Raw genomic sequence first — 19,581 nt, 5'->3', positions numbered from 1 at the left:
AGAAGTCATTGCATTAAAGTAAATGAGAAATTAACCTACTTCTCACTTGATTCATTATCTCAGTTTATGGTCTCAATCACTAGTTTCCAGGCTTCAATACAGAATGATGTTCATTTCGTAAATAATGGTCATAATTGTAACGTTAAATCATTTTATTTGAAAGATGCAAGACAGCAAAAATGAGACAACTGTTGAGAGATTTAAGATAAAAGGTTAAGATAGAAATGCGTGTAAAAAATAAACAGCACTTGGTTACAAGCCAAAATATTAACAAAAAGCATTTAATATAGATTAAAAACAAAACATTTTAAGTAGTAAAATTTAGATTTATAGCGTGGAGTGAGGCGGGCGAATCACAAACGGAAGCGGTCGGAGAAGTTGGGCGACTGAGGGACCGTGAGGGGAACTTCACTCTTCTTCACGGCGACTTGTTTATAGTGTCTGACGGGCTGCGCAGCGTGAACCTGCAGAGATTAAGGAAACCAGTCAGACAGCTCCACATATTACACAGTAACCTATAATGGTCCCTCCTCTTTATACAGTAGTGTCACATTGGTGACGAGGAAGCAGCTCGTTAACATTACAGTCCATCTGCCACCACATCAACGAGAGTATTCCAAACCAGGAGAAATCATGTCATCAATCTTCCAAGTTAACTGGTTTGCAGGTACCTGTTCTTGCCGCAGTCTGGCGATCTCCTCCTTCTCCTTCTGCTCCTGCTCTTGTCTCTGCTGCTCCTCCATGAGTTTCCTGAGCGCCTCCTTCTCACTGGCATGCCGCTCGTGTTCCTGCCGCTCCAGGGCCCGTCGCTCTGTGGACAGCGCGAAGGCCTCCACAACTGTGGAGGAATTAATTCCATAGTGAGCACAGGAGGTAGTGAAGGCAACCGAAACGTGGAGAGTTGAGCAGAAAGCTCAAACACTCTTCAGTGCTGCTCCATGTTTGATGTACCCGCCATTGAAAATGCACATTTCTGAGCGTCTATGTTCAAAATATCAGTATATAAAGTAACAGATGCGGATGCACTGATAACACTTTTTCAGACCAAGTAGAGTTCTAACAATATCTTTGGAAAAAACATGTATTTTCCATACATCCCTATTTTGGGGCTAACCCCCTTCATTTTAATAAGCTGGCTGACAAGACAAGGACCTTTGCTCGCGTCTAGTAAATGTTGCATTTAAAGTTTGTGCATCAGGTTATTGTTGCAGCTGGGCAGCTACTTAGGCTCTACTGATGAGATAATATCACATCGACTTCGTGGTATTGGAGTAGGAGTACATTACCCATCAGATACTGGTATCACTGCATCCCGAGTAACGAATGCCGCAGTTTAGAGTCAGTGACTGATGGTGCAGCTCTGCATGTTGATAGACTTACCCACATCAGGCCGGACCTGCTTCTTGGGCTGGAAGGGCTCCTTGTGAGTGACTTTGTTGGGCCTGGCTTTGAATACCAAAGCTTCCTCTCGTTTCTGTTCTTCTTTCACCTACAAGACACAGGGGTCACCTTTGAGAGTCAAGGTAGGGTTGTTTTTGTTGAGAACAAACACCGTCAATGGCAGATTGTGTCGTACCATCTGATCCCAGCGACTGCTCCTCACATTTCCCCGTTCATCCAGCAGCAGTCTGAAGGGTTCAGGCTTTGTGGGCTCCAGCTTCTTCTTTTCTGGGAGGACCACAGCATCAAAGTCTGGCAGTGGCTGGGCCTTGAACTGCGATACCTGGAAAAGTTCAAAAGCAAACCCGGAATGTGATTTAATGTTGACTTTATCTTGGAGGTCCATGGACACAGGTTCTGTTGGTGAAACTCCACCTCTCCATTTCGCATGTCTTCCAGCCTCTTCTCCTTCAGCGCCCTCCTCTCTCGATCCCGCTCCTCAAAGGAGAAAGGACACACCTCCACATGGTGGTTCTCCTGTAGCTGGGGCTGGAAGGGGAGGCCAAAATGAGGCACTGGTGGGGCCTTGACTGGTGCGGGCTGTTTGACCTGACCAAAAACAAGAGGGGTTGGGTTAACTTATGTTGAAAGAAAGGCAATATCTGTGAAGAATTAAAGCAAACAAGATGTGCTCTTACTTCCTCAACCTTCTCGATACGAAGTCTATCCTTCAGGGCAAAGGCTGGAGACTCTGGCACAGTCGGAAGAGGAACTCTCTTTTCTGGCAATCCCTGTCGACGGGAGGAAATCCTTTTACTGCAGCGTTCACAATATGAAAATAACCATAAAATCTCCACAGCTACAGCAAAGGTGGTGTATGCATCTGCTGCGGCCGCTAGCTCCCATGAATGTCCCTATATTTTTGTCTTAATTCACAATGACAATAGATCATCCTTGATTTCAAACTCACCACTACTCCGTCCAGGATCTTCGTGGGCAGAGGCTGGGCTTTAAAGGTTGGTGGCTTGTCGTCGTCATCCTGAGGCTTCTTGGACTGTCTCTCATGAAGCCTTTTTTCAATCTGCAGCTCGAAGCCTTCAGGCACAGTAGGTTCCTTCACTGCCGGCCTCTTTAGGCACTCTGCGCTCTCCAAAATGTTTCTGTTCAGCTCCAAGGCATGGAACTTAAACCTGTGTTAAAAATAATGGTCCCTGGATATTCAATATATGTATATATTTACATTATTATTAAATGGAAGGTGCTGGTGATAGATGAGGAAGGGGCAAGTAAAAGGTCTTACTTGTGAAGTTCTTCCACCTCTTCAGCCTCCAGCTCAGCACTGCTCTTGAGAGTGGTTGGCCGGCTCCTCTGGCGGGTCATCAGGTGTGGGGTGTGAGGCTGGGTCACCTTCAGTTTACGACCCTTCACTGCCGTCGGCCCTAAAAAACGAGAAGGAGAAAAAGGAGTTATTTAACCATGTGATTCACGATACATTTCAACCAAAGCTACCCAGAAAAAAAAGTTAGTCCATTAGTCCAAACAAATGTGGGCGTGAACGCCCTGCATACCTCTCTCTTGACTCTTGCGACTTGGTAGATGGTAGCGGTCAGGGGTTCGTTTGTAGAACTGCACTATCTGCTGAGCCATGGGCATGTAGGCAGCTGGCCCCTCCGCATCTCTCTTTTTGCCTTTTGACAGGTTGAACGGTTTGGGAACTGTGGCTCCTTTCATTGCCTTTGCCTTAAAAAATAAATAAAATACACCAAACAAAGGTGAATGCAGCTGTAAAAACTGGGTCTATGTTTCATGTGTGTTCACATTTTTGCCCAACAATCTTGCACTACTGTTAAATTGTATGTGTATATATGGCTGCATCCGTCTTTTTTCATTCATGGTAAAACTTTGTTCTTGACTGCAGTACTTTGCTACTCTGCTTTGTAATTATTGTGCGTACTGAACAATAACGCAAATTCATTGTATGTGAAAACGTACTTGGCAATAAACTCCTTTGTGATTCTGATGTGCCTCAGGTTGTCCATATATACACACACACACACATTTGGATGTCTTGAATTATTTTCTGCACAGCTTGCTGTTGGTAGTTAAACTGAAGATTAAAGTTTACCATGCAACAACAAAAAGAGGTACATTTATTTTTATAGTAGTATTATATATAGTATTTAACGTTTTGAAGCCAAGGTTTTTATACATTTGCATCTCGAGATGCACTCAATTGTATTTGGCTGAAGAAGTTTGAGGTGAGGCTGCGTAACTCCAACCACCTGTTGTGTGAACAGAGGAGCCACTGACATTTAAAAGAGAAATCCGGTCATTTTTGACCCCATTGCCGTCCCCAGGGTCATCCCGACTTTTCAGAAACAACAAACGACAAATTGACGTTGCCTAGCCCGAGATCTGTACCTGCCTGGCAGCCTTCCAGACTCGCTCCAATGCTAACCCATTGGGGCAAGTTTTATCTGCTTTCCTGGGCCTCAGAAAACAATTCCGAGACCAATGCAGCACAGGTTGGGTCCGTACGAGACACGACAGCGCTCGTTTAGCTCAAATAGTGTTGCAAAACGACATAAATGTGTTTTTGCATCGAGTTACTCACTTCAAATCACCCCGTGGGATACGGAGCTACAGAGGCTTGTAGCTCTTGTTTTAGAATGAATGTTGTCATGTCATTGCTTGGTAATAGCTTACATGAGCATAAACCATTTTGTTTTACAGGGAGATAAGATTTTATATTAAAATAAGCATCCATTGTTGTAATGTAATAAATCACTTGTTGATCACAGTCATATTGTTCACCTATTTAATTCAAAAAGGGCATTTTTGTTTCCCCCTGGACTTTAAGTGGCTCATTAGTGGTCTGACTTTGACAGTTCGGCCCCCCCAGATGGCACTACATTTAAAAAAAATAAGTTTTAAGTTTTAAAGTGTCGGCAGCATATCTGAAGGACTTACTGGGGAGGCAGGTTTGCGAAGCTGACTGATAAAGTCCACTTCCTTGTGGGCAGAGTTGGATGAAGTGGTCGCCTTAGCGCGGGTGGTTGTGTTGAAGTGGAACTCTTGGGGCACAGTCGCTGACAGGACCATCTTCTTTGGTGGGGGATCTGAAACAAGGGACCCAGACTGTGAAGAAGGTTTAAAGTCTGTGCAATGAACCGAAAATACCATGAACGCATCACATCCGTTTCCTTCTCTAAACCACAATTAAAACAATAAGTATAACCATAAGTTAATATTGAAGATTAAAAAAAATGAAAATACATCTAAAACAAACAAACATTGAAATGCTTAAAAAACTGGTAAAATAGTCAATAAAGCCACTGTTATTTCTTCATTTTTGGGTTGTAAACAAAGTCCTGCATGTGATCCAAGACATTTGCAGCCGTAACCATGGCTCCTGGTAATGCAACGGGATGTTGGAGGGCAGGGCGCCGACGGCAGCTTTGTGACTGGGGTCCGATTCATGACGAGAGCACTTCCTTACTTCTGGGGGTTTAAAGTAGCTTCCTTGAGTAGTCTGGTTTTCACCATACTAAGGTCAATCTTTTAAGATTGAACATTAGTCTGGGGAAGCTGCGCTTTGTTTCTACTGCTCAAGAGGCGGGATCAATGGGCATCGTTCAAATGAACGATGCCCATTGTGTTTCGTCATCGTCACGTCACCGGCCAATAGCGTGCCAGGAGAGAATGGCCGTTTCTGATTGGAGCCAAAGATTCTGGCAATGTAACAGCGAAAGTAAGCCTGAGGGTGTCCAGCCAGCCTAAACTGCCGAGCGAAATCCAAATTTCCCGGAAGTTCAGGCAGGGTTCACCCAGCCTATTCCTTGAGCACACCATGCAGAAAAAAATAGCCTGGCTCCTTCCGGTGGTCGCACCGGTGCTCCATTCAGCTGGTCTGTTTATGTGTGGAGCATAATGTGCAAAAATCACAATTCAGATTAAAATTTGATTAATCCAGCAGCCCTAGTTGAAGATGCACAAAGTCAGTAATATGTACTCACTGCCAGCCAGAGCAGCTTTGTAACTGGCCTCGTTCTGCTTGCGGTGTAAAGCCACTTCCTTCTGGAGGGTCCTGATACGCTCCAGCTCCTGCTCTTCAGAGCTATTTGGCCTGTTTGGACAAATCATGTGGAAATAACCCATTAAAATAATTTCAAAAAACACTTTGATGTGGCTGGATCACAAGTTGAATGAATGTTCTTTTCTAGCATCCCCTGACCCACATCTGGCAGACTTGAGGTGCCTGCAGCCCAGAGCAGACCTCAGTCCCTTCAAGGGGTTCCCATTGTATATTCACAGAACAAAGACTCCAGGAGGAAGCTGGAAAGACGGGTAGGTAATGACTTACTCTGTGTTTGCAGAAGTGGATGCTGCTGGCTGGGTCTTGGGCACAGTCCTGGTATTCCGCTGCTCCGTGTTGCGGAGGACCCTTGTGGATTTTCGGACAACAGGAGGCGTCCTAGAACAGACAACTACAGTTGAAAACTTCAAGTCCACAATGTTGACTGACAGGGTCAAAGAAACCAGTCAAGTTACGACACCTACTTCTTGTGTTTCTTTGATGGTGGAGCTGGAGCACTGGTCATCTCTTTACGTTTTGAAACCCTAAAACGTATTAAATTATAGAAACACACAAAATCAATCTAGGACACTTTTCAGACACATAAGTGTTAACCTGTTAGATGAATGCAGTCGTTAGACGGGCGGATAAGGTTTGCTGCCTAGCTCTGCCACTAACGTTGTTGAATTATTGGCCATAGCTGCTAGCCGAGTTGCATGTCAACAGGAGGAGGGGAAAACAGCACTTGGCATCGATATCTTTGCAAATCAGGATTTAATCCAATACTCAGTTTTGTATCAAAGTATTCATTTTTGACAACCCTAGATTCTCTTAAATAATAATAAACAAAAAAAACCTTGTCAACTAGAAATGTTTAGCAGATACATTTGAGATAGTGTAACACACGTCTCCCACTTGTTTTAGCTACACATTGTAGTACAAGTAGTAGTACACTCTGTAGCCATAACAAGGTATTTACCTGCGTGGTTGGGCAGGGGGTTGAACATTACCAACGCTCCTCTTTGGTCGTGCCCCAGTACGAGCGGGAGATCCAGCTCCCCATGATGTGACCACATTTGGGGGTGGAGAGGTTGATGGGCCAGGAGCTGTAATATATTGAGTCAGCATCGTGAGGATTAATCAAAGAGTGACAAGACAACAGATTAACACACACAAAAAGGACCCGATTCAACCTTCTTACTGCGTACAACACAACAAAAGATCACCGGCATGCAGGAAACTACACATCAGTACGTCTGAAAGTGTCTCATTTACATGTTTGAAGGGTTTATTAAAAAAAAAAAAATAATAACTTCCCATATGTTTTATACATCACAAGAATCCAACCAGTTTAATAATTTTAACCCTCCCAACGACCAGTTAGACTTAGTGCTGCTAATGTTAGAGTACCAGAAGCATAAACCTTGGTTACAATTTGATTATCATTTCTGATGGTTTAAATTGCTGTGGTCAAATGGACCCCAAGGATAACAGATGTTAGAAAATGTGAGGGTAACAGGAGGGTTAAGAATGCAGAGAGAGACAGATGAATACTAACCGGAGTGCTCATCACTCTTGATGAGAGGGATTACGATTGCTCTCGGCAGGTCAAGCTTTTGCCTTCCCTTCAATGCCTGTTCAGGCCTCAAAGGTGTTTTAAGATGACCATCAGCTTCAGCGGTCTGTTTTTCTGTACATTGAGATAATCGAAGACGATTGTGTAAATGGACCTGCGTTTACTAAGTCAATTTCTACTATTCCACGATCTCAAAAATCACTTTACACTACATGTAACATTCAACCATTTGTACACACTGATGGTAGATGACATGCAAGGTGTAGTCTGCCCTTCTGGATCCAACATACACATCCTACAATATGCACATAATGTCACAAATGTACATTTGTTTTTTTATTTTCTTACAACTGCACGGGGCCGAATTAACAGGACTAAGCACACATTGTACCAAACAATGTGGTGTTCAATTGCAGAGGATGGAGAAATGGTAGAGGCGGGCGAAACAAAGAATAAGCAAATGTTACTACCGTTTCAACAGCTCAACATTAACTTAACAGCAGTCGTTTTAAATGTGTAAATCAAAAAAGACTTTTTAAAAGTCTTAAAGACTTACCAAACCACTCATCTTCACTGAGGGCATTTTGCATTTCTGCCAAATCGACGACATGGGACGGGGCGTCAAACTCGTAACGATCGGCCATATTCAAGTCACTTAAAATGGAAAAACGACAGTAACATAAAAAGGTTGTAGTTAAGAACAGACCGGAAAATAAAAACGCTCGACTTTGCCACGGCAATTTACATGTTTTTATCGGCAATGTTGCAAGCAAACGTACTTTCATCATAAGAGCTGTAATGTCGACGAAAACTGGCGAGCTAGCGTTCAACTTGCCTTCAAAGGCGTATCAAACTAAACTCATTGTAAAACATACAAACACATATCACGTACATGCGAGACATGGGAACGTTTTAAGACAACAGCAAATGTGTCGTTAGTAAAAGAAAAACAGTGAGAAGAATTTGTGGAAAAGCTTACCGATAGCGTCCGTGTGTTTTGGGAGACGCAAAGTAACTGCAACGAGCCTGTAGCGCGGAAAACGTTTCCCATTTAAACTAGCCAATGGTTAACACCCTGATCATCAGCTCGCACGCTTATTGGCTCATACAAGTCCACTTCCTCTGACCTGACCACGTGATCGCCACAAATACAAATAATAGGCTCGTTCGAGATGAGCCAGGCCTGCGCAGAATCGATCGTCGGTGATCGCCGCACAATGCATGCTGGTTAGTTTAGTGTTTTTGTTATAACTTGTAATAACTTTATTGAAGACATTTGTCATTTTTCTGACAAATACATACACATACAACACAGACACACACACAGACCACAGCAACAACATAAAAACATAAATAACAAACAATTCATAACCCAGGGAATCGACAGAGATCGTTTAGGCTAATCAATACACAGACAAAATTAATTACATTCAGTTCTTGACTCCAATACACCAACGAAAACATCCTTAAAACAAAAACAGAAATCTGAAATCAGATGAGTTTAGATGAAGTCAAAGACAGCGGACTTCTCTGTATAGGAGCATTTCCAAAATACATGGGAAATATTTTCATCTGAGCTTTTACAGAAAGCATTCAGATTCAATATCCAGTGTATACCTCTGAAGTACACATTTTGCTGGGTAGAATCTGTTAAGTAATTTAAATGTTACTTCTCTCACTTTATTAGTAAGCACATATTTGAAAGGCCAAACTTTCTTCCAAGGCACATTCTCTATATTATTATTATATGGAATAAGGCCAGTTAGTTTTGTGTCCAACGTGATCCTGACGTAATTCCCTTCATGAACAATGTCTCACGAGATCAAGGCGGCCACAGGTTTTGGAGCCAGGCGTCACAGTTGCTCTTAACCACAGCAAGACCGGGGCATGATGGGAAACGCCTGGCTCCTGCCTCATCTAAGAGCTGATTGGCCCTTAGTTTTAACAACAAACCCCACATGCTTAGTAGAAAATGTCCTGTGTGATTGTATAAAATGCTAGATGGTGGAATATGAGTCTCTACTTTATATTTGTATACTTATTTGACTCTTTCTTTCCTGACTCGTATATGAAGCAACTTCATCTGTATAGCTTCCCGAGTGTTACATTTTATTTTGTAGCCTAATTGGTGTGTTTTCTTTTGTTTTTATTTATGCTGAATGCTTTGCCTGACTTGTGGCTTGTCCCTAAATGCTAATAACTACCAACTAGCCCTTGCACCTTTAAGTAACCCTGGGTGGGTATATGTGGGTGGGCGTTAGCCTGTGTGTGTGTATGTGTGTATGTGTGTGTGTGTGTGTGTGGGCCCTTCCAATAAAATGTGTAAACTCATTTCAGTCTGGTGTTGTGTATCTCTGAGCGGATAGAAACTGCGTTAGCTAGTAGGCTAACGTGACATACCCTTTAAATCCAGTGGAAGAAATGAAAACAAAATCTTAAAATGGCCATCACACAGAACATCACAACTGTAGAATTGCAATTGGCTGTTTAGGTATTTCCCCTTAAAGCTCTTGACATACTTGTACTAAAAGTGCTTTAAAATAATTATAATCAATTACATTTGTATTAGTATTATTGGAATGATTTGTCGTCACAGTTGGAGCATTAATGTTTGGTCTACAGCATTCTTAAATGTGAAGAGGGAACTGCTGCAAACGTTACTAAACAAGGATTGGTTTCATTTTAGCCAATGTTTTAGTTGAAAGACTGTGGACTCAAGAAATCACAGCAAAATGGCACAAAAACATCTGTATGCATGTTTTTATTATTAGCTGCTTGTCTCAATCATAAAAACCTGCAGCACTCAGCATAGTTCTACTGATATAATGATACAAATACAAACAACTGCTGTCGAAGAACATTTCTATTTATTTTCATTATTTATTTTGAAAGTTTTATTAAGAGATGTGCATCTATAAATACAGGGCAATCTGCTCCCCAAACGTTAGCAACTCAGACCCTCTCAATGCATCCAAGGGACGCTTGTTGTAGTCATATTGAAAACGACGTGGTGGTCAGCCCCAAACCGGTTTGGGTTTAGGGTTTTTGTGCAAAATCAAAACACAAATTCAAATGTTTAGTACGGTACATCCAAAGTAAAGAAAAGTGATGTTTCCCTAAATGAGTGACAGCAAAGCTTTTTAAAAATCTGAATATTTAAAAGATATACTATTATTGACAAATTATAGATTAGGATCTAAACTGGTCCTCCTTCATTCGAGTTAAATGAAGGCTGCAGTATTTATTGTATTCTATACAATGAACATGTTATTATGTTAAATGTATCTTTTTATCACAGAAGTCTGAGTTCTTGGTCCTCAGCAGATGAGCCACACGCTCGTTCATCACCATGTCTTCACCTTGCCTGTAAGGAAAGAAACCAGAGACAGCAGATAAGACATAATTCACGTTGACTTGACAGGATTAAAAATGTACACTGACTGATATTATTACATCTTCATTAAAAGTTGCTGCACTGAGTTAAGCCTGCAAACTGATTTTTGGCCAGCTGAGGGCAGCAGAGACCAGTTGTGAAAAAGATAGACATTTCATTGGCTTATAAGTAGATTTGGTGAATCTGTTAGCAAACGTACATCAAGTCGTTACAGAGCAGCAGTAGCATTCATTAGGAGTCATTTTTCTGCTCACCGGGCAAATATAAGTCCAACATTCACTCTCTATTTGCTGTTTTTTGTCCCTACCCACTCCTGAAGGAAAGCAGGTTTTGCTAAACTGAGTTTTTTAACCCTGAGAAGAGGAATAGTCTGAGTTTTCCATTCCAGAAAGAGAGTTAACCTAACCAAAACAGAAAGATTCGATAGCTGCAGCCCTAATTCGAAGGCTGATGGAAACTGTCCAGCTTTCAGGCTCCGCCTCCTACTGCTGCTGCCTGCTCTCATCTACTTTCCAGGCGAAAGAAAAACAGAAAAGGATTTGTTTTCCTCCTTTTGGAAGTTTGGATTAAGAATTTGGCCAAAAGTATCAGATTTTTCAAAATCAATCAAAGCATGTTGTCTTGTGAGAGGAAGTGGTTGGATTTTAGGTGACGGCCTGTAAATCCTCCCAGAAGGCACCATAGAACAAGACGAGCTTCCTGAAAACTTCATTTGACAAAGAACCAACTCGTTTGCTGCCAACACCCGATTCCGTAAACACTGATACTAGCGATACTGCCTATTAAGCTAACCTTAGCTTAGCCATATATTTAAAGTGAAGATATCAGTTTGCTAGCGTAAACACTCATACTAATGTTACTGTTTCTTTAAAAGGTTGGATTGCTGCCTTGCCTTGCTGCTGTCTTTCCAGGGAATATACAACGATGAAAGGACGATGCTGCCCGATGTGCCGAAAAGGTAAACAACAACAACGTAGTTAGCTAACTGTGCTCTGTGGAGCCTTTCAGGTCTCGTGGCCGCTTACTGCCTCTCTGCTATCCCTCCATATCTGAACTGCTCAGGGCAACAAGCGTCTTGTCCGCTCGTAGTTTCAAATGCGGAAGTGAGTCGGGATGAGACGTGAGCAGGAGCAGGAGAGTGAGCGAGGATTGGATCGGAAGATTGATCCAATAGGAGCCATGCGGACCGGATGGCTCTTATTGGATACATTTTGGCTCAATTGACAAATCTTTCAAATCGTGGCCATAGCTTTAAAGCATAATCACAGCCCAAATGATCGAAACAAATAGACACAAATGGCCTGAGGAGAGTACAAGGGTACAAAGGTGTTCCCTAAAAGGATGCTTCCTGTCTGAGATCGTCGTAAATGTGAGGTCACGTGATTTATTTTAAGGTTTTAAGCACTTTTGGAGGAATAATTCTGGCCGCGGACACAGCACAGGCTGCAGGACTGAGTATCTCCAGGGGGGCAGTAGTGCTGCTGTCAGACCCTGACAGAAGAAGAGGAGGCTGTACTGTACAGCCTGTACACGTCATTTCCGGTTTGCGTTAGCCTCGATAGCTCAGGGGTGCAGTCGAATAGTCTTTTTTGCTTAGGAAGGTTCCTAACTGAAGAAGTGACCCGGAAGTAAACAAGTGGCCGCCATGATAAGAGCCGTTCGGATTCTCTAAATGCAAAGGAAAGGAGCTCGAATGCTTCCTTTCAGAGCTCCTTTAGCATAGGAAGCAACAGACCTTCCTATACCAAAGGAAAGGAGATTACGCCGACCCACAATTCTTTGCGAGAGCAACATTTAAAGTGCCGCACACCTCGGCCGTTCATGAAAACAAACGATATGTGTATTTGCATATTTAACATTAACTTTCATGCAGACATATAGTAATTGGAATTGTGTTGATAAATGTGTGGACAGTGATGATAATTTAATGATATTTTTATTTATTTCAATCATGTTACAAATGTTTGACAAAAACCACAATTTTCCACAAATGAAATGTAAATACAGCGGTCAAATAGGAAGGAGGAGCTGCTGGACCTGAAGCTGGTCAGTGAACCAGCTGTTGATAAAACCAACATGCGGAGAAGTGGACGACGCGCTTTTTGTAGTCCATTATTGTAGTTTCTCCAGCGCAGACGCACGTCAATCGCCGGTGCCGATCATCAGCTGTCAATCATCAGCAGCGTTATAGTGACGTAGCTTAGTGAAAGTCCTGTTGGATTCTCTGAGCACCGTGGTAGACTTTTCCTAAGTCCTTTTGAGTTCTCCTATCGCCTTTCCTTAACCCTGTGACGTTTTCCCCGGAGGTCAAGGAATAGGAGTTAGGAATAGGAGTTAGGACCTTATTTTTTCACTAGTCGACTGCACCCCAGGACTCCGACGCACGTTTGGTTCCGTATTCAACCGCGTGTCCGTGAGCTGTTAGAGGTTATTTATTTAGCCCTTATGAAAACGAGCAATTACCCTACGGTGTGCTTTAAGAGGCAAAACCCACCACCTCATCCATCAATATGTTGCTGTCAAGGGGCAATATAGTAAACAATAAACATAGCCACAATTTAAATATAGAACAACAGAGACAACAACCACCATCTATCGGACGGTATAAAAAAAAAAGACGGTATAAACCATCCAGTGTGAAGCAAAGTGGAAAAGAGGAAGGAATGCTTTGCAGGTTTTGTGCATGGTACTTGAAGGTAACATAATACGTTACATACTGTGTGACCGATGGATCAAGCATCTTTCACTGCTAAACTGTCAACTTTAAACAGACTTCGTCAAACGCACCTTTGTTATCTTGTCTTTAAATTGAATATCCTCCCTTTAATATTATCCGTTATGCTGTTCAGAGGCCCTTTGCCACTACATGTTGCACACACACACACACACACACACACACCCATCCTGGCAGCTGTGAATCCTTCACTACACTACCACTGGCACAAATACCCCCCTCTCTTATGTCACCTCCCCACATAATCCGGGGCAGGCCCACAGTGGAACCGGGCCATCTGTTCCAGCTCACAGATCCACTACCAGACACGAGCCTTCACATCCTCCAACCGACACACTGGCAGCACCTATCACTGCAAAGTGCCTTTCGTCAGATTGACTTAGTCATCATGAACATATAGCAAAATAATGACATTTAAGGTGGTATTATAACTTATAGAACATTATCACAAATATCAATTAAACTGAATTTAAATGTGTTTCCCTCATTTTTAACCACTTTTTTTGTTTGGTGTATGTGATTGTGTGTCCCACATGCTGCTCTGCTAACTTCAATGACTGCGGTTAGTAATTAAATGACACAAAATGAATATGCTTTTTTAATATCATTCTTATTGTCTTCAACAAGTTCTTTGATGTAACAAGTAATTTTTATCGTTTATATTCATAATAATATTTAACATTTTGCCTTTACCTGAAATTGGCGTCCATTATTACTACAATTGAAATATCGTCCAATGTTATCAGTAACATCACCATCAGAATGTTGCTATCTGCTATCCTTATACCCAAATATATACCCATATATTGGATGGAGGGTACAAGCAAATGGGAGCCTTCCGGAGCAATTTCTGTGCAGGCCTATGGCTGATAGACTGAATGGATTTTTAAAATTCCAAATCGTGGCCCATAGCTTTAAGACAGGTGTGTCAAACTGATCCAGTAAAGGGCCGCTGTGGCTGCAGGTTTTCATTCCAACCAAGCAAGAACATACCTGACTCGACTTATTCACCTACCTGATTGGCCTTCACACCTTGATTGGTTGGATCAGGTGTGTTCTTGCTTGGTTGGAATGAAAACCTGCAGCCACAGCGGCCCTTTACTGGATCAGTTTGACACACCTGCTTTAAGAGGAAAACAGCCTATATTGGTGAAAAACTCTCTCAAATTCAAATTAAACATCTCAAGTTGACCAAAGCAAGTTAAACCTACAGAATTTAATCATAAAAGGTAGAAACAATGAGGCACCTTTGTGTCAATAAATGCAACAGATGCATGTAAAAAAAAAAAAAAGAATGCACCTGCATAGTCCTCTTATGACACGAAACGGCTCTGGGTGAAGGGGAAATATCAGTCAGTCGTTAATGAGTTGTAATAGAGAAGCTAAGCCCCGCCTCTTCTGGTTGACCACAATGGGACCTTATTTTGGGAAACATATCTGCAAGATCCTAATAATGTTTGATCCTGTTTGAAAAATATTTGCCTCTCTTTGCTGACTGCTGTAAATGTTTTTCCCAAAATAAGGACACAGGAAGGGGTGGGACTTAACCTCTATTACATACAAAATGCTGCCACGAGTGTCACAACCTCTAATGTTCTAAGATTTCATAAACATAGAGATACAGACTAGCAATGCATCGTCACATGGGATTTGAAAAGGATAAAAACACCAAAAGGAAAAAGATGAGGCTGTCATCCCAGTTGGCTTGTTGAGTGAAGACTGAATATAAAATATCAGGTTGGAGAATGTGAAAAACAAAATCTGATCTAATTGCTTTTTAACATTTCCACAATAAACACACTCATACATCTGAAGAGGACATTTGCATAAGAAAATTGTGCACCTGTTCATTCAAGCCACTTTCTATTTTTAGACCAAGAGCCTTTAAATGCAAAGTCTTTAGGCTACTAGTCTCACTGAATGAGCCCAGAGGGCAAAAGCAGCAGCTCTGCATGTGCTGCAGGTTTTTTCTCTCCAAATAAATCTATAAATATATTATTAATATCAGATGGCAACTTGTAGAGTGTCACTGGACCAGGGTTTAGGGCGGTGTTTATGGGGAAAAAACCACAAAGCTCAAGTACAACAACATCATGAAATTACAATATATTGATAATTGAATACTTTCTTGTGTAATGTTTTTAAAATGCAATTATTTCTTGATATCCTGGGTTCCTTGAATATTGGCGGAAAGGTCTTTGAAAGGAGGGGGGGGGGGGGGGGGGTTCCAGTGGGACAGTGGTGCACCACCAAGAATAGAAGAATAGGAGAATGTTGTACTAGCAGGAGCTTTTGAATCAGCATTCACAGTAATCATGATTTTGATCTCAATGGTGATTTCAAAGGTTTCTAAATGGCGTCCGTTTATTATAGCAGCTCCTGCTCACGTTTTCCCCTTTCACCATAGCTGTCTACGTTTATATTTTATGTTTAATTTTTGTGTTTTACCTTTAACTTTTTTATTCTGTCTGCAGTTTATTGACTAACTAAGTCCGGCGGATCGAGGGCACACTGTCAGATGTTGAATGTTTACAACTCTCAGGCTCCTCCCCCACGACCACCGAGCTCCTTCCCCTCGACTTCCTGCCCTTTGAAATCCATTAGATCATGGCCCCTTTGAAACGCGGGTCCGATGTTGACTCTGGTTTTATCACGGGCACCGTCGCCATCTTTCTTTTTCCTTCTTTTCCACCGGTGTTTTCTTTTCCTTGGTTGTTTTGGACCTCCTCGTTTTGGTTTTTAACCGAGGAATTGGAAGCTTGTTGCTACTTCCCTCCGCCTCCCCCCTGTTATAGTGGTACGACCCGAGGGGGGAGGGGCTCTGTGTGTGCACGAACACAGCCCTGCATGCTGGTTGGACAGGATGATCCGGACTGTCGGATCTTTGCAAAACAAACAACAGGCTCTACGTGCACGTAGAGGCGCGTTTTTTTATTCTAAAACCAGATGATTTATGTTGTTCTATCAGAGCGTAGTGTCGGCTTCAGTGAATATGATCAAACAAATGTTGCCGACTGGGACTTTAAGTTTTAAGTGATGGGTCTTGTTGTTGCACTGTCTGATGCTAATGAGCTCCTTCTACTTCGACCATTATTTCCTTGCAAAAGACTGCAGTATATTTTAAAGTGGATCAATCCCAGTCCACTACTAGATCACGCATGGATAGACGTTGCTTTCAAGCGTTCAGTAAAGAAACACAACTGCTTTGAAAGCAGGATTATACAGTAAGCTCCTCGCTGGCAGCCTGGTTGATTGTCTAGCAATAAGCACTTCACCTGTCCCAGACTCACCCTCCAGAACATTACTGACATCCTGCTTGATAAATAGTTTGGGATTTTTCTACATGCTATAAGTAAGGGAGTAAGATGCTTTGAGCGTATCCTCAACGGCAATCATTTCACCCCATGTGAGGATCTGATAACCCAATATGGAACACATTCCTTGAATATCATAGGGGCGAGATTTAATCAATTTGAGTAAAAATTTCACGGCGTTATAAACACATTTCTAAAAAGTTCAGCCCCCAAATGGCTTATCTAAACTAAATGCTTGTAAATTACTTGCTAAAAAAACGATTGCATCATCTTCTGGATGCTAATCTTCCCTTTAGAATGACTCATCCCAATTTACAACTCTCCATAGAACACACAACACAGGACAAGGGATGTTCAGAATGGGACTAACTGACTCAGACATTTGACACAACAGGAGATTACAGGGAGGCTGTGTGGCTATGTGCACCCGTCAGTAGATTCTGGGGAGGATATGTGACCAGCATGTCGAGGGTGTTCCATCCCACTAATCACCAATAATTACATTTGTGCCTTGACGTCGGTGGGTGGTTGGTATTCAACTGAAGATCACAGCTGCTCCTCTCTACCTCTCAAGTCCCAAAAACAGAGCAGTCGTCTCAGACACGGCCCGTGGTGCTGCTGGACAATACAGAGGTTTCAGCACATTATAGGGCAGGGAATGAATCAAATAGAGAACGGGATGCAATTTGTATGCTACTCTGGATACCAAATGGTTTTATTACTGATGACTATGAAACACAACCCATAAAATGCTAGTATTCTGTGCAACAGACAAAGTCTAACTACAACACAGTGGCATACGGTTTCGTTAGATTGTTTACCATTTAATACGATGCCATTCGATTGGATATGATTGAATAATCAATAATCAAGGGTTTGTGTCTTGTATTTTTGCCCTTGAAAATGCTGAAATCAATAAACGTATCTATAAAAAGAAACTGAATTGAAATATTTATTCCTACGTATCCCTGATGCAGTTAGTGGACTGTTGTCTTGTGGAAGTGAGCCGTGGTGATCCATGGCAAATCTTATTAATAAGGGGTGATGGGAAAGGAACAAAAGAAAAATCAGACTCTTCTGGAAAATAAAGTCAATTACTAATCTGAAACCTGTGATCTGGTATAACGATGTGGTTAAAAACCTCACTCTGTGCCACTTGACTCCACGCCTTCCAGGCAGGTTGGCTCACTACATGTCGTGGTTTCAGTCTCAGCTGAGAGAAAGAGAGGCGGTAAGTAGGTCAAGGCTCCTGCTGGATGCAGACTGATGCTCTCTGCTGCTATGAAGGTAAGAACCGGACTGTTGCTGGGCGGAGGAGATGAGTTGCCACTTTTAATCCAGGTTTTAGTGCACAGTGTATTTTGTTAATGTGAGTGGTGCATATGACATTTGAATGCATGGTCAAATGAATTTAAACTTTATTTATATAGCACATTTAAAAACAACAGGAGGGGGACTTTTTTGTTCCGATGAGGCACATTTGACTTTAAAAGGGCCAATCTTGAGCCGTTAGCTAAAGTGAAATAATTGCATCAGTAGCATCCTTTGAGGGTGCTTTGAGAATGTCTTTAAAATATTTTGTGCAGGTTTAGCAGCCCCAAAAGCAACGTAAACCCTTTGTGAAGCAGTGCACTACAAGTAGAGTACAGTCGGGAGTGAGTTCAGACACAGCCTGACTGTGACATGTACAACCATTAACATCCCTGCTGTGGGGTGCCAGGATGGCTCAGTGGTAGAGTTGGCGCCTCACGTACCGAGGCCGAAGTCCTCACCGCAGTGGCCTTCGGTTGGAATCTGACCGGAGGCCGTTGTCGTCCCCATCTCTCTCTCCCGTTTCACTCTCTCTCAATAAAAAGGCAAAAACAGCCCAAAAAAGAACTTAAAGAAAACGATCCCTGCTGCCAAACTCTACAGCTGTCGCTGATGACGCAAAGCGATTAAACCAAAATATCCATTTACTGCTTATTGAGTGTCTGAGGGAGAAGTGAATGAGTGAACGAGGAGAATGTCATTTCTCCATGAGATCCACACTTGATACTTAGCCATGTAACAATGGTGACAATAGGAGTTAATGGAGGTACATCCTAAATCTCTGCCCATGTTCTCCTCCTCCCGTCATCACTCCATCCTTCCAGCTGGGCATAGGACTGTGACTGAGGATACAAATGCTTCATCTCCGCTCTGCTCCCGCTGTATCCTCCTGCGCTGTGCACTGGAGCGTGCTCCTCAGTCTGACATGGCGCTCTAGTTTTACCATTATCTCTGTTTGGGCACTATTTCCAGCGGCGCCGCAGCACACATGGCACTGCTATGTGGTCACACACACGTGCGGTTCCAAGGATGCACATGAAGAAAGAATCTTGCTCAAAAAGTTGCATAATTAATCCTTTCAATGATTACAGATCAGTTTTCGACAGAGGATTAGCATTGGATTGAATTGATACCACATATAAAGTATTTGTTATGAATGAAGGAGATTGAGTTGTTCTTGTTGAGGGCTGTTCTTTTAATCATTCCACTCATCTCTAAGATATGGCAAAATATAAGTGAGAAAGTATCCGTGTATTTGTGTGTGTGTGTGTGTGTGTGTGTGTGTGTGTGTGTGTGTGTGTGCGTGTGTGTGTGTGTGTGTACTTAGAGTTAGCATGGACTGACAACATCCACATTTCAAAGCAAAATGCCTTTATTATATCTTTTCAGTTATCACACTTTTTATTTCACACACGGAAATGTCCTCATAATCCTCCTCCATCCTCGGTAATCATAACACATAAAGCCCTTTCAACTTGGAGATTACAAATCTAGTTGACACCCAAGGAAGTGCTGACTCAGACTGGGAGTGTGACAGTCTTTACAGGCTGACAGAGCCTCCATATGTCCACCGTTCATAACCCTAGAAGAGAATCAAGTCTTTAATCATTGCTCTGTTGATGAGGTTCATGTTCTCATATCCCTACAGTTAGCAAAGAATACCTTATAGGTGAGAAGGGCCATTCTTCATCTGAGTATGTCAACAGGCTCATGTAATGTCTTCATCAAACACATGACAATGATACATATTCTGAGGGGAAAAGTGGGCAACTGCTGATAGACAAGACAAACAAAAGA

The 19,581-nt window shown here is 42.2% G+C and overlaps 1 protein-coding gene across 1 annotated transcript; it reads right to left on the bottom strand.

The window, feature by feature from the left end:
- Positions 1–140: 140 nt before the first annotated feature.
- Positions 141–8,143, bottom strand: tpx2 (TPX2 microtubule nucleation factor). Its single transcript, XM_084015208.1, has 17 exons — positions 8,011–8,143; positions 7,588–7,685; positions 7,014–7,145; positions 6,435–6,561; positions 5,941–6,000; positions 5,744–5,854; positions 5,397–5,506; positions 4,351–4,499; positions 2,949–3,120; positions 2,681–2,819; positions 2,351–2,570; positions 2,079–2,171; positions 1,816–1,989; positions 1,577–1,723; positions 1,381–1,489; positions 672–838; positions 141–464 (listed from the first exon to the last, which is right to left on the bottom strand). The coding sequence occupies exons 2-17, from the start codon at positions 7,673–7,675 to the stop codon at positions 354–356; spliced, it is 2,109 nt and encodes a 702-aa protein (XP_083871334.1). The 5' UTR covers positions 7,676–7,685; positions 8,011–8,143; the 3' UTR covers positions 141–353.
- Positions 8,144–19,581: the final 11,438 nt, after the last annotated feature.

This window comes from Eutrigla gurnardus, assembly GCF_963514095.1.
Source record: "Eutrigla gurnardus genome assembly, chromosome: 8".
In the NCBI taxonomy this organism is placed as follows: Eukaryota; Metazoa; Chordata; class Actinopteri; order Perciformes; family Triglidae; genus Eutrigla; species Eutrigla gurnardus.
The sequence above is the reverse complement of the archived record's forward strand: the minus strand, read 5'-3'. Positions and strand labels throughout refer to the sequence as shown.